We start from the raw sequence: 13639 nt of genomic DNA, 5'->3' as shown, positions 1-13639 counted from the left end.
TGTTCTTGTGACCACAGTGACCCCTTAACTTGCATAATTAATTCCTCTTCCTCCCTGGTATTTATTCCAATGTTGTGTTTATAGAGAGAGCAATTGTGTCTCCCATCAGCTTTCATTGGTTACACTAAACAAGCCAAGTTTCCTCTCATTTTTCTCTTCATCCTAGTAGCCCTTCCCTGCATCCATTCCAGTTTGAATTAATTATTCTTAAAGCATGAGAGATCAGAATTACACACAGGCTACATCTAAACTCTTGCGCAAAACATTTCTTGCGCAATAAGCCTGCAGTGTAGACATAGCCACAGTGTTTCAGATGGGGTCTCACTGTCTCTTATGTAATGGTAATAACCCCACCATATCACACCTCATGCATCCTTGAATCACATAAAGTCCTTTTCATAGTAGAATCACACTGGTGCCGCTCAATCTTCCTGTGATAAACCAAAACACACAAGTCTTTCCCATCCTTTGTTGCTTCCAACTGAGACATCTTCAGCTTATAACAAAATTTATTTTTGACAGTTCCTAGGTGTCTGACTTTGTACAATTAAACTTCATTCCATTCCCATTGTTTTAGTTCTTTTTTGATATTCTAATTCTTCCCTTGATAGTCTTGACAATACCCACCCTTTCGACTTTGTGACATTGACAGATTTTATTAGCATACTCCCACTGTTTGATGACAAAAGCACAGAGAAAATATTATATAAGATTGGTCCTAAGGGCAATCTTTGAGGAACACTACCAATCATTTTTGAGCATGACCCATTGTATTCTCCTATTTAACCTGTTTTTTGTCCACCTTTCAACTCTCAAGTGAATCCCGCCTCCTCCAATGTAACTAATAATTTCCCATGTGGAACTGTAACAAAAAGCTTTACTGAAATCCTTGTAAATTAGATCTACTGAATTTTCTTTGTCTAGAAAATTCTGGTTATTTTCTTTTGGTTGGTCTATGATCTACTTTTGTAAAGCCATGTTGTATATTATCCCACTTACCATTTACCTCTATATTCTTAACTACTTTCCCCTACAAAATTTGTGCTAAGAATCTGCATATAGTTGATTTTTAGTGCTTCCCCCCAAGCTGTTTGTTTGGTTTCTACCTCAGATGTGATAATTTATTTCATATCCTTATTCTCACTAATGCTATTGCCCCCATAATGCTTTTTCATTACCCTTATTAAAAGCATTAAAATGTTGGTCCATACTTAGATTATCTTTAATCTCCACTTTATCCTCAGTGTTTTTTGGTCCCACTTCTTCTTTCTTTGGTTTCCTTTTATTTATGTTGGTAAATAACCTTATACCATTTGTTTTAATTTCATTTGCAAGATCCAACTCTGCTTTGGCAGTTCTTACTTTTCTTCCTTGCTTTTTGACCTCCAAGAGGTACCTTTCCTTCCTGATCCATTCTTTCTTCCCATTCTTTGTAGGTTTTCTGTTTTCTTTTAATAACTTGCTTGTTCATCCAATCATGTCTGCAACCCTTCAAGTATGTGCAGCTATGTATTCCATTTAGGTGGTATGTGTATGTGCCCAAAGATTTTGCCTCATAGTACCAGCATGAAGTGATAGGAGAGGAGACTAAGGGGGGGATATGACAGAAGTCTATAAAATCATGACTGATGTGGAAAAAGTAAGTAGGGAAAAGTTATTTACTTATTCCCACAATATAAAAACTAGGGTGTCACCAAACGAAATTAATAGGCAACAGGTTTAAAACAAACAAAAGGAAGTTTTTCTTCACTCTGTGCATAGTCAACCTGTGGAACTCCTTGCCAGAGAATGTTGTGAAGACTATGACTTTAACACTGTTCAAAAAGCAGCTAGATAAATTTATGGAGGTTAGATCCATCATTGGCTATTAGCCAGGATGGGCAGGAAAGGTGTCCCTAGCCTGTTTTTCTGGATATGGGTGACAGGAGAGGGATCACATGATGATTACTTGTTGTGTTCCTTCCCTCTGGGGCATCTGATATTGGCCACTGTTGGCAGACAGGAAGCTGGGCTAGATGGTCCTTTGATCTGACCCAGTATGGCCATTCTTATGTTCTTATGAGGTAGAGCATGGGCCTCTTTCTTGTAGTTCCTCCCTTGCCTATGTGAGGCAGCACTGCCTTTCCGACCACCCTCAGTTCCCTCTTATTAACTATGTCAGGGGTTGAAGCTCTGTGTAGTTCTTAACCTCATAGTGTCTCTATCTTGTAGTGTCTTTTTCCTAGCTGTATATACTTAGTGGGTAATTTTAGTGTTGGTTAGATTTAATTGAGCATTTCCCCAGTGATACTGTCATCAGGGTTTAAACATTGTGTGCCATGTGATGGAGTGATCCCAATAATGTTCCACACATCCATTACTCACTTGGACAAGCCCTGCGTCGAAGAATAGTATTTGACTTGTAAAGTATTCATGAAAATGAATCAGGTGCCTAGAGGCCTTCACCTAAAGCAGCACCTATTCAAACAGACTATGTAGCCTGCTTCAGGTTCTGAGAATGCTTCTATTTTACACTCTGGAGCCAGTGCCTCCTGAATAGATGGAGAAAAGCTGCCCCCACCCATTGACAGCACAAAGGAAAAAGTCACATAAGATCAACCAAGACCACTCTAGGTCTAGTGGGAACTCTACTCCAGAAAGAGCATGGATTGGCATAGTATTAATGTCAGCATGCAGGATGAAGCAGGTCTCTGAAATCATTCTCTAGTATCATGTGGGAAGGTTAAAGAGCCTGTACCATTGTACTGGGGTGGAGTGGCCACTCACTGACCTGGATGGGGAGGAGCTCCTCCAGGAGCCCATTTTGGGCAGTGTCTCACCCTGCCCAGTCACCTGACCGGAAGCCAGAAGGCATGGCCAGGACTATAAAAGCCCAGCCTTAGAGCTCAGTCTGGGCCCAGCCTCCAGAGAGGCAAGAGGTCTGCTTGGCACTCCGTGCCTGGGAGGCTGAGGTCTGGCCTGGACTACCAGGTGTGCCTGACCCTGAGGACGGGCTTGAACCCCCGTGCTGGTCCATGCCCAAAGATTGCCTTGGACCTTTAGCCGTGCCTGACCTGGAGGACCGGCCTGACCGCCTGCGCTGGCCTGTGTCTGAGGATTGGCTGGAACTGCTGGACCTGCAAGGGGTTGAGGACTGGCCTGGACCACCCGGACCTGACAAGCCTTAGCCCCCTGAGAGACCAGCCTAAAGCCCAGATATGTGCAGAGGGGGAGAAGGGAAGTAGTCCAGGGAACATTGACCACAGTTAAGTGCACCTGAGTCAGCGTGTTGTGGGCTGGATCCCCTCTGACCCAGCAGCAGATGGCTCTGCTGCTGTTAGGTCCTCAGGCTGGGACACAGTGGAGTGGATGGGCCTGCATCCCTCTTTACCACCCACTTGCCAGGTGGCAGTCTCCCCTTCTCTGCCACCATAGGCAAATTGCCTGAGCTCCTCTTGAATGAGGAGACAAACTGCTTGCTACTGTTTGTTACTGCCCCACCTTGAAAAAAGGCCTGGGGTACTCAACTACTGTTTGCCTTTGCTTGTTACTGCCCCTCCTTGAACAAAGTCCGGGGCTGCTGAACTAGTGCTTACTTCTATTTGTTCTTGCCTGCCTTGGACTAAGGCCTGGGCTACTGGACTACTGATTTGCTTCACTTTGGGTGTGTCTAGACTACATGGCTCCGTTGACGGAGCCATGTAGATGAGTTTACTCTGCAAAGGGAGTACATCAAAATGGCCGCTGCGCTGTGTCGATCAGCTGCTTGTTGGCACAGCGTGGCAGTCTAGACGGGGATCTGTTGACCCCAGAACCCTTCGTTGGCAGATCCTTTCACAAGGCATAAAGGATCTAGACTACTGCGCTGTGCCAACAAACAGCTGATCGGCACAGTGCGGCGGCCATTTTGATGTCAATGAAGTGGCAATTATTTAAATCGCTGCTTCATTTCCCTTTGCCGAGTAAACTCATCTACATGGCTCTGTCTATGGAGCCATGTAGTCTAGGCACACCCTTTGTTATTGCCCTGCCCGAGACCCGGGCCTGGACTACTGAACTGAGGGTTTGTTTAGTGCCCTCAGTGGTGGGCAGAGTGGCCACCCATTGACCTGGAGGAGGAGGAGTCCCTCTAGGAGCCCCAACCAGCTACAACCATCAACTCTGATTTTGGTCCCAAGGTTTCTTTTGAGCCTGGTACTGATAAAAGGTGATGCCGACAATAGCTGTTTCCATGCCTGTTGATGTATCGGGCATCAACAGATCTCTTCTCTCTTTCTGTCAAGACTCTTTCTTGGTCCAGGTCTTTGGTGGCGCTATGTTGTTTATAGCCCTGTTGGCTAGGTTGACTGCTGAACCTTTGGGTCTGTTATTTGGGAGCAATAACAAATTCAACAAAAGGGATCTACTGTGGTGTTCTGTGCAGCAGATGTTGGAGGAAGGTGAGTGCCACAACTATTGTAGCACTGTCAACTACTTTGCTACCACTACTGACTTTGAGATTGACAATGGAGACATATTTGGTGCAGTGATATCATTTCTACCATCACCACTTGTCCTCCTATGTTTGGGGAATGGAGGAGTTAGACCAGATAATGGGCTACTTCCACCATTATCCCTGGAAATCTGAGACTTCTCAGTGTCAAAGTCAGGATCTTGCTATTCCCAGTCTTCATAGCCTGGCCTATATTGGGGCCATTTATTGACCAGCGAGTTGGCATTTGTCTCTCAGTTGGGTTGGGGATCACTTGTTGAACCCATGGCCTGGCTCTACTGGTCACTAATGCTCTATCCTTGTTTCCAGTTGCCTCTATCGACTCTATGGGGTGCTCCCCAGGTGCAGAGATTGCCCTCCTCTTTTCACTCTAAGGTGAGATCCCTGGCATATCAGTGACAGGTATCACTGATTTATCACAGGTTAAGGCACCAGTGAACCTTCCTCTTGCAGAGCCTCCAGAGTTATCCTGTCTGCGTCTTCCAGTCCAAGAGTGAGTTTAACCACTCCTAAATCCCCAGACATCAAGCCTTCTGATACCGTGTTGCATCTTAAAGCATGCCAGCCAACCATCAGAAAAAACACAGATCTCAGTCATTTCCATCTGCTTTTAAAAGTCCTTGGCCTTCTCGAGCAATATCGGGCCAGAAATTGGAGTTCCCTCAGAATGCTTCAAGGAAAACCATTTGTAGAGTATATTGTTTGATTGTTCCAGTTTTGGTTTGTGCAAAGCATGGCGTTTCTCGATTGCTTTGATCATCTTGGCACTTGACACGAATTTCGTCAGTTCCTCTTTCTGTGCCTTAATATCATAGATCGTCAATGAGCCAACACACACCAAGCTCTTTTGGTGCATCAATTGGCTCCTGTTCTCTCCTCTATCAAGGTGCCTAGTTAGGTCCCTGGGTTATAATCAGCACAACCTATTTTCTTTTCTGTTCTTTGCCTGTTGCTGGTGTACTGCTAGCCATCGTACTGTACTCATAGGCAGGACAAGTACAGTCTTACTGCTGCAAGTTTGCAAACATGACTTCTGCAAGAGCTGGAAAATGATGCCGGATGGCTACCAGAATTTTTCCAGTTAACCCAATGGGGAACTGTATTGCCGTCTATGGGGAGATGCTAGTTAATAGTTTTTCTGGATATTCAAGTGCTGGATAACAAGGTTTGTACTGTACATAAGTGTTGAAAGAAAGACCTTTGGCATTGAATTACTTTTTTCAGTATTTATTTTATTGTTTGATATTGCTCACCTACAGTTTGCACAATATTACGATACTTATTATCAAGGGTTTTTTTTAAAAGCTGTTCATTCTTGAAAGACTGGTTAAAGGATTCAAGAGTTTACTACATTAATTTTTTTTATAAACTTTTTGTTTTTTGTTTTTGTTTTAGTTCTGCCAAACCTTTGGAATATTGATGGGGAGTTTACTATTCCTGAGCAAAAGCAAGCAGAAAACAACGAGGAGCTAGCAAACTCCTATGAAAGAAAACTGATTGAGGTAAGAATTTGTTTAGAAGACGCATTACAGAGTTAGTAGCTGAAAACCCATGCTGTCAGATAGCTTTGGCTGTTGGGCCAAGTAATTACTGTCTCTGCAGTCTTCCTGATACAAACTAAATGTTTGTATCTCAATGGTCTGGGACTATTGGCATGGCATAGATACATGTCTTGCTGTTGCACAGCTGTAACTCATAAAGTCAAAGTGGCTGAGAATTGAAAAATGTGGATGGTAACAGACTGCAAGTCTCAGTAATGATTTGACCTGGTGATATTCTGAACAAAAAGAGTTTTCAACTACAAAGTTGTTTCCATTTCTTGATAATAACTCAACAAACATTTTAGGGTACAGAGTGACACACAGGTTGACAATTTAATTACGTATATAGTGGCAGTGATTTAACAGTTTAAGGTGAAAAACAATTTCCATTCTTAAACTGAATTTTGGTGTCTCCCTTTAATTCTTTAAATAAATAGTTTGATATTAATAATGCTTTGAACTGTTTATTTAAAAAATATAAGTTGATTGAAGATACTGTAATTTTTAGTCATGGAAATCTTGAAAAATAACTTTTTTCTCCTGTGGAAAATATTCTTAATATCCACACTTGAGTACCAAAATTGACTTACACTTGAACAGTTTCAAACATACCATATATACTTGTTCTCAGTTTAAAAAATGTATACAATGCTGATTTTGTTAATTTTTATTTTCTATGTTAAAATATATATTTAATTACACCATTGATTTTGGAACCAGTTTGCAATACTTGGAATCTCTTCAGACACTGGTAACTTATTTGAGGGTCATCCTGAGTAAAACAGTGTCTATAAAAGCCACAGTTGCTGCCAGCATTACTTACTGAGTTTGTAACTGCTCTGTGCCACATGCTTCAGGCCTCATATAAGTTACAATCACCACGTCAAGACCTCATAAGATTACAAAATGTGTTGCCTTTTCCAGTTGCCTTCAGTGGCGGATTTAGGGCAGGGCAAGCGGGGCGGCTGCCCCAGGCCCCGCGCATGCGCCGTGTCAAAGGAGGGGCACCGCGAAATTTCGCTGCCCTGGGCCCCGCGGCACTCTCATCCGCCCCTGGTTGCGTTTTTACCTTTCTTGAGATGTTTTTGAACTTAAAAGTTTTAATAGTGTATCTTATGAATCTTGTAACTTCCCTGAGGACTTTCTAATTGATGTGCCAGAACTGTGGCATGTTTTGTTAGTGCTGCATTGGTGTAAAATGTTGAGTTCCATGGATATGATGTTAATACTGAAACGATTGAAGGAAGTTACAAACTCTGTTGATGTAACTATATTGATGGAGCTTGTGATAAACATGAGCTCTACCTTTTGAAGACTAGTAAGTTTATTATGAAAAAAGGGTTAAAGACATAACCTTCACTATAAGTTAATAAATATGAAATTCCCAAACAAAAATAAAAGCTATTTAATCATTGTCTCTAGCCAAACATTCCGTAATCACTTGAGATTTTTCCCTGTGTCTTTGACCATGTTTTGTTTATGCAAGGAAGGCCACATATATCCCCATCTGATCTAATCTCTTGAATAGCCAAACTCTCTTCTAGCTATGGGGAGAATATTTGACAAAAATTGTCTGCTCTTTGAACAGGTGGATACTGTCCTTGAAAAACATGGTTAAAATCCTTTTATGCTTCACCACCACTTTTTCAAATGGTACACCCCTTTTCTGAGTTTATCTGGCTTTTTCCTGTTGCTGAACCTGTCTGAGGTACATTTCTTAGTAAAAAATCCAGTTAAAATGTCATAAATATTGAAAAAACAACTTGATCTCAGCTGTTATATTGCTTTCTCAGAGGCTCAAGATTTTCCGATGACACTGGAAAGTTTCCATGAAAGAGAGTGCTGCCAGTATCTGATCTCTCTGTATTCCTCTGATTCTGTAGTTTTGCAGACTCTCCTGCTCCATTATAAAGTGTAGCTGCAAATCATATCTAATGCAGGCAGCCTGCCTGTCTGCTCAGTGTTACAATGTTGTGTTCAGAGAGTCACATGCCTAAAGATAGAATGTGATGACTATAATAATCCAGGTTCTGTCTGACACTGCTTCTTGCTTTTTCTCTCAAGAAGAGTGCTGTCACTTTTTACATGGGCCCATTGTAGCTGTCCAGATGAGAACTAGAAAGGGAAACACTTCTGAATGCTGTTGTGGCAGAGCTATGCAGCAGGAGCTTTGGGGAAGGGAAGAGTCAGTTGGTATGACCAGGTTAAGGTAATCCAGAGCTCTAGACACACCACTTGCAGAATATCAGTAAGAGTCCCCCTTGAACTTGTTACCTGACAATCAGGATCCTGCAGTCACCAAAGAAATATAAGATAGGCTTTGATAGGCTGATGAAAAATTAAAAATGGGTAAAACAGAAGCTGAGCTGAAATGTTCATGCAATACATTGTAGTATATAAAGTTGTTTCTTTATTGTTTTCCATTGTGGAGAATTTGGTTAGTGGTATCTCCTGAGTGCATATTATAATCATTTATAATATTACAATGATTTGAATTTCTTCTTATAATTCGTTATGGACTTGTATTCAGTCACACTTTATTACAAAAAAACCAGTAGAAAGTTGACTTAATAAACGTCCATATAAAACTTATTAGAAACACTTTTAGTGCTTTAAACAGTATGAATATTTATTGAGAAATGTCTGTCTTATGCATAAGTTCCACTCTAAAAGCATTGTATGACACTTTCTAGAAAGAGCCACATAAAGAACATTATTCTTGTTACCATGATTTCTTCTAATACAAAGTTTAAGATCAGTCTCCAAGCACCTAATGTTTTGTCATTGACAGTATGGGGCTATGTCTGCACTACCAAGTTATTTTGAAATAAGTTATTTCAAAATAATAACTCCCAAAATAACAATTTCAAAACAAGCCCAATACTCCTCTTCACAAGTAGGAGTTATTATTTATAATAACAGGCTTGGTAGTGTGGATGTTCACCTTGTTATTTCAAAATAACCCCCAGTATAGACATGCCCTTGGAGTAACATTGAGCAATGTGTGTGCCCTTATATGTGTCTCTCAGTCAACCTAGTATAATATGGGACCAGATTAAAATTGTACCTGATTCTGTATACAAAGGAAAACAGTCTCTATAGATATTTATAATGCAAATCCACAAACACAGAAATAAGTTTAAATGCACAGTAAGACATGTTTTACTTTGTGCAACTAATGTGATTTTGTTGTATATAAGGAATAAACCTGTTTTGATTTGCAGTGGTTTTGAAGGATTTGTCTACATAAATTCACCTGCCCTAGAAGTTTTTCCACCTTACATTTTCTTCAGGGAAATGCAAACTCTATATAGCTTCACAATAAGTAGTCATTGAACATTTGCTGTCCTGGCAGAGCTGGCATTGCTAATGATTAGTTAACAAAACAAAAAACAGCTGTGACTGATGTTCAGGATGTGCAAACAAAAACAAGATCTGTGGCTGGATTGAGATCCATAAGGGACACTATTGTTTACAGTGTCTTTCTTTTTGTGGCTATAGACAAGTAATGAACATTTCCTGAAATGAAGAGATGAGCACTTGTAATGGAAGATTGGAAAAAAATATATCTGACACTCTAATTTTTTGTGACTTTTCTTAAGTATGTCTAATTGCAGAGAACAGAAACCAGCTTTTCTTGCAGTTTCAGGCTTGTACAATTTACGGCCTTATTCATGATTGATTTTATTCATGGTTTAAACTTGCATTTCATCAAATTTAAATTATAGCTTATGCAGAAAAAATTGTTCAAAATGCCCCTAATGTGTCTTACAAAGATGCTACTAAAGACTCGATAATTAAAATGGGCCTTCTATTTCCTGATGCAGATTATTCCTGTCAGGAAATGGGAAATAAAGAGACTGGACCCATTGCTGTGATAGAGGTTCAGGGCACTGAAACTGTGTGCCGCAGTTCCCTGATCCCTGGAATGCCCTTTGTTACTGTAATCATAGAAGGTTTGTGGAATGACTTCTTTATAGAGGGGAGCCAGAACAGGTAGAGAATATCTGTCCACATCTTTTGGGCTTTTGTAGCATGTGCAAAAGCAGCATATCCGGAGGCTTTGCTTTTATACAAATAATATCTGTTGAAATACAGTGCTCAGGTTTTAGAGCTCAGTTTCCCCAAAAGCTTTGAATTACTTTTTTGAATTTCTCAGTGGACTTTGTAATACTTCACCATGTTTCCTGTCAAATATTTAAACTTAAATATTATAAGTATTAAAATTGAATTATACCTGTTTTTCATGCCTAAAGAATTAGTTTCCAGACACCCAGAATGGGAGATTGGATAACTTTCTTTCACTCAGACCTTCCACATGCTCATCATGCGAAGACAATGTTTGACTTGCTCAATTTCTAATATAAATGCTGAGCAGATCACTGTAAGTGTTCATTTATGAATATTTAGATATTTATGAAATTTGACGTATAGTAAAAAAAAAAAAAAAAGGTTACATTTAGATTTTCAAATGCCTGTCAGATTGTCTGGCTGTGTTTTCAAACAGAGCTTTTTGAAATATTTGATACTGGTGAAAGTTATTTTACAATTGTGTGATATTATACCAAATGTTGAGTGTTTTGGTTTAACTTTTGTCAGTTTTGATATCTTTTATGCCTTTTTAAAGAGTAATTAAGTACTTGGCCAGTTGAAATCTGAGGCTTCAGAATCATGCTGTTCTTGTATGTGAGCTGCTTTCTTGATTCAGTCAGAATTTTAACTTTTCAGTTTTTCATTAATTTAATTTCAAATCAGTCAAAAGAGTTTAAATTGTATAAAGTGCAGAAAGAGATCTTTGGGTTCTTGTGGATGGTCATTAATAAGGAGATTGTGGAGTTTATGGATAGTTCTCTGAAACATCCATTCAGTATGCAGCAGCAAAAAACCAAACAGAATCTTAGGAACCATTAAGAAAGGGATAGATAATAAGAAACAAAATATCTTAATGGCTCTGTATAAATTCATGGTATAAATTCATGGTATATCTGCCTCTTTAATAGTGCATGCAGATCTGATTGCTCCGTCGCAGATATATTAGAATGGGAAAAGATACAGAGAAGGGCAAAAAAATTATCAGGTATATGGTATAGCTTTAGTATGAGGAGACGTTAAAAAGACTGGGATTTTTCAGCTTGGAAAGGACATCACTAAGAGTCATATGCGAGAGATCTATAAAATCTTGACTGATGTTGAGAAAATATTTTCTTATTCACTTACTTTTTTGCATAACACCTATTGCATGTTCTGTTCCTTTCCTGTGAAGTGTCTGGTGTTGGCCACTGTCAAAATGCAGGATACTGATATAGATGGGCCATTGATCTGGCCCAATATGGCTGTTTTTATTATCTTATTCAATAGTTACATGAAAATAATATATTTATGTCTTAGAACAGTTTCTGTATGCTTGACCTCTATGTTTTTTCAGATAAAAATGAAATAGTGTAACCTCTTGAAAATGGAGTTGTCTGTCAGCCTTCAGCATTCTTGTCAAACAAGTATCAGTCTTTGTGCTGCCAGTGTTTTTTTTCTAATAAATTATAGTTTTGTACACTGGCTTTCCATTAGTAATGGAATTTTCTAAATACTACAAGGAACAGTTTTATATGAGTAAAAAATTTTAATTAGTATTTTTTTCAATTCAGTTTAATTTTTAAAAAAGACTTAAACTGCTTTGAAGACTTCATCTATTGATATGTGTGAATAAGAATAAATGTACGTATTTTTATTGATTTATTAGATGTGTCTTTCCTTTCCTGAGTGATACAAGGATTTCCAGCTTGAAAGTTTATTGAATTTTTGAATTCTTCACCAAAAAATTTCGGTTTGTTAGTAGAATTGTTCTTCAGTTCAGTATGCTAAGTAGCAATTTAATAAAGAATTTTTCAGAAGCTGTAGTCAGGAAACATATTGGGCTGCAGAGGAAATTCTGATGGCAAAGCTATTTTTGTCAGTGTAAGCACAAAATGATATTTTCAATTAGAAACCATTTCACAAAATTATCTTCACTCAAAAAGTAATCACAGAAATATAGCAAGGTAATATTTTTCAAGACATATTAATGTAAGACTCTACTTATGATGCATTAAAATTTTTGTTTTCAGATTTTTTGTAATAAACAAATAAACTGTAATTCTGAGGTTGTGGATCTTTGGCCTGTGTTTGAGAAAATTTTATAAATGTGGAAGGAGGTGTTCTTCATGGTAGGAACCTCCTTTTATTGAACTTGCATATTGTGTGCCCATTTTCTTTAAACGAGCTCTCCGAACTCCTTTACAGCATGTAAGGCAAGAAGTGTCTTAGCCTAACTGGGCACAAAGAGATAGAGGGGGAGGAAAGATTCTTTTTGTTGTTCTTTTGTTTAAAAGAGTTAAGGTTTTTAAAACCTTTAATCAAACCTTCAAGCAGTGGGGTTTGAAATGGAGCACATGGTAAGAGTTCAATGGTCTGTTTTATTGGATGATTAGAAAAGAAGCAGCATGTTTATTGACTGTTGTATAAAGAAATCAATTGGTTTATTACCTTATTTCCCTAACAAAATAATAAAATACCTTTCTTGAGTTAGTCTGATATTTTTTAATATATTGACAAATACAGTAAAACTCCAGTGGTCTGGCATCCAGTGGTCCGGCACTCCTGAGGGTCCGGCACCATCTGGAACCCGCTTTGCCCTGGGCTTCCCCGAGTCAGCCGCTGGTCTGTTTCAGCAGCGGCTGACTTGGGGAAGTCTGAGGCAGAGCAGCTGGGGTGCTGCCAGGTTGGTCCCGCAGCGCCAAGGGGCGCATCCCCCCCCACTCCACCCCAGACCCCTCATAGCTACCCCTTCCTATAGTCCATCATATCTGATAATCCAGCACTCCCTGGGTCCTAAAGGTGCCATATTATTGGAAGTTTACTGTACATTTGTTTGGTTTAATTTGCCTCTGTGTTATGGGAAAGAAGTGAAAAATGGTATCTTTGTGAATCAGGGATTTAAAATATAGTTAAAATGCAAGTTCTGTGTCCATTTAGTATATATATAAAACCATACCATTTTAATGTGCCCTGTGTACTAGCCACAAATTATTGGCATTATTAATTAGTTCATAGTTTCTCGACTGCAGCATGTATTTTCTTTCAGTAGGCAACTGAGAGCAGCACATTAGCTGAAATTAACTACTATGTTTGCGAATTGTCACTCTATGGTCTCTTTAAATGGCATACAGGTTTGCCATGAAATGTCAGGGCTGTTGTTTTAAATTAATATGGAACAGATTAATAACTTTGCTGTGAAACTGCAAATTCATATGTGGATTTTTTCAGTTGAAATATTATTAGAAGTAATTTCATCTAGATGGTACTTCCTGGTACCAGGGCAGTCGGTCTGCCTTTACTTTTGTGGTCTTAGCACAGCACATGATTAAAATCATGGCAAACTCCGAATTTAGTGCTCAGCAGTATCCTTCTAAGATGCGCGGCAGTTCATCTTCATAGGTGATTACTCAGCCCTGCCCAGTCAGAACCTCAGAGTTCTGTGCACAGAGCTGACGGACTGAGCGGGGCTGATAAATCACCTGTGAAGCTGTGCTGTCCGCATCTTAGAGGGAATGCTGGCGCTCATTCAAAATGTAGTTCTTTTTCACCTACAAAA

At 39.4% G+C, this 13639-nt stretch overlaps 1 protein-coding gene across 8 annotated transcripts in view; it reads left to right on the top strand.

Moving 5' to 3' along the window:
* SNX29 (sorting nexin 29) overlaps positions 1-13639 on the top strand; it is a 463946-nt gene that overhangs the window by 171857 nt on the left and 278450 nt on the right. For all 8 annotated transcript variants that reach the window (XM_075899351.1, XM_014577718.3, XM_014577716.3 and 5 more), the window contains one exon: positions 5867-5973. In XM_075899351.1, coding sequence (XP_075755466.1) covers positions 5867-5973 — 107 coding nt within the window. The remainder of the gene's footprint in view (positions 1-5866; positions 5974-13639) is intronic.

The sequence above is a fragment of the Pelodiscus sinensis genome, chromosome 16 (assembly GCF_049634645.1).
Source record: "Pelodiscus sinensis isolate JC-2024 chromosome 16, ASM4963464v1, whole genome shotgun sequence".
Classification (NCBI taxonomy): Eukaryota; Metazoa; Chordata; order Testudines; family Trionychidae; genus Pelodiscus; species Pelodiscus sinensis.
The sequence above is the reverse complement of the archived record's forward strand: the minus strand, read 5'-3'. Positions and strand labels throughout refer to the sequence as shown.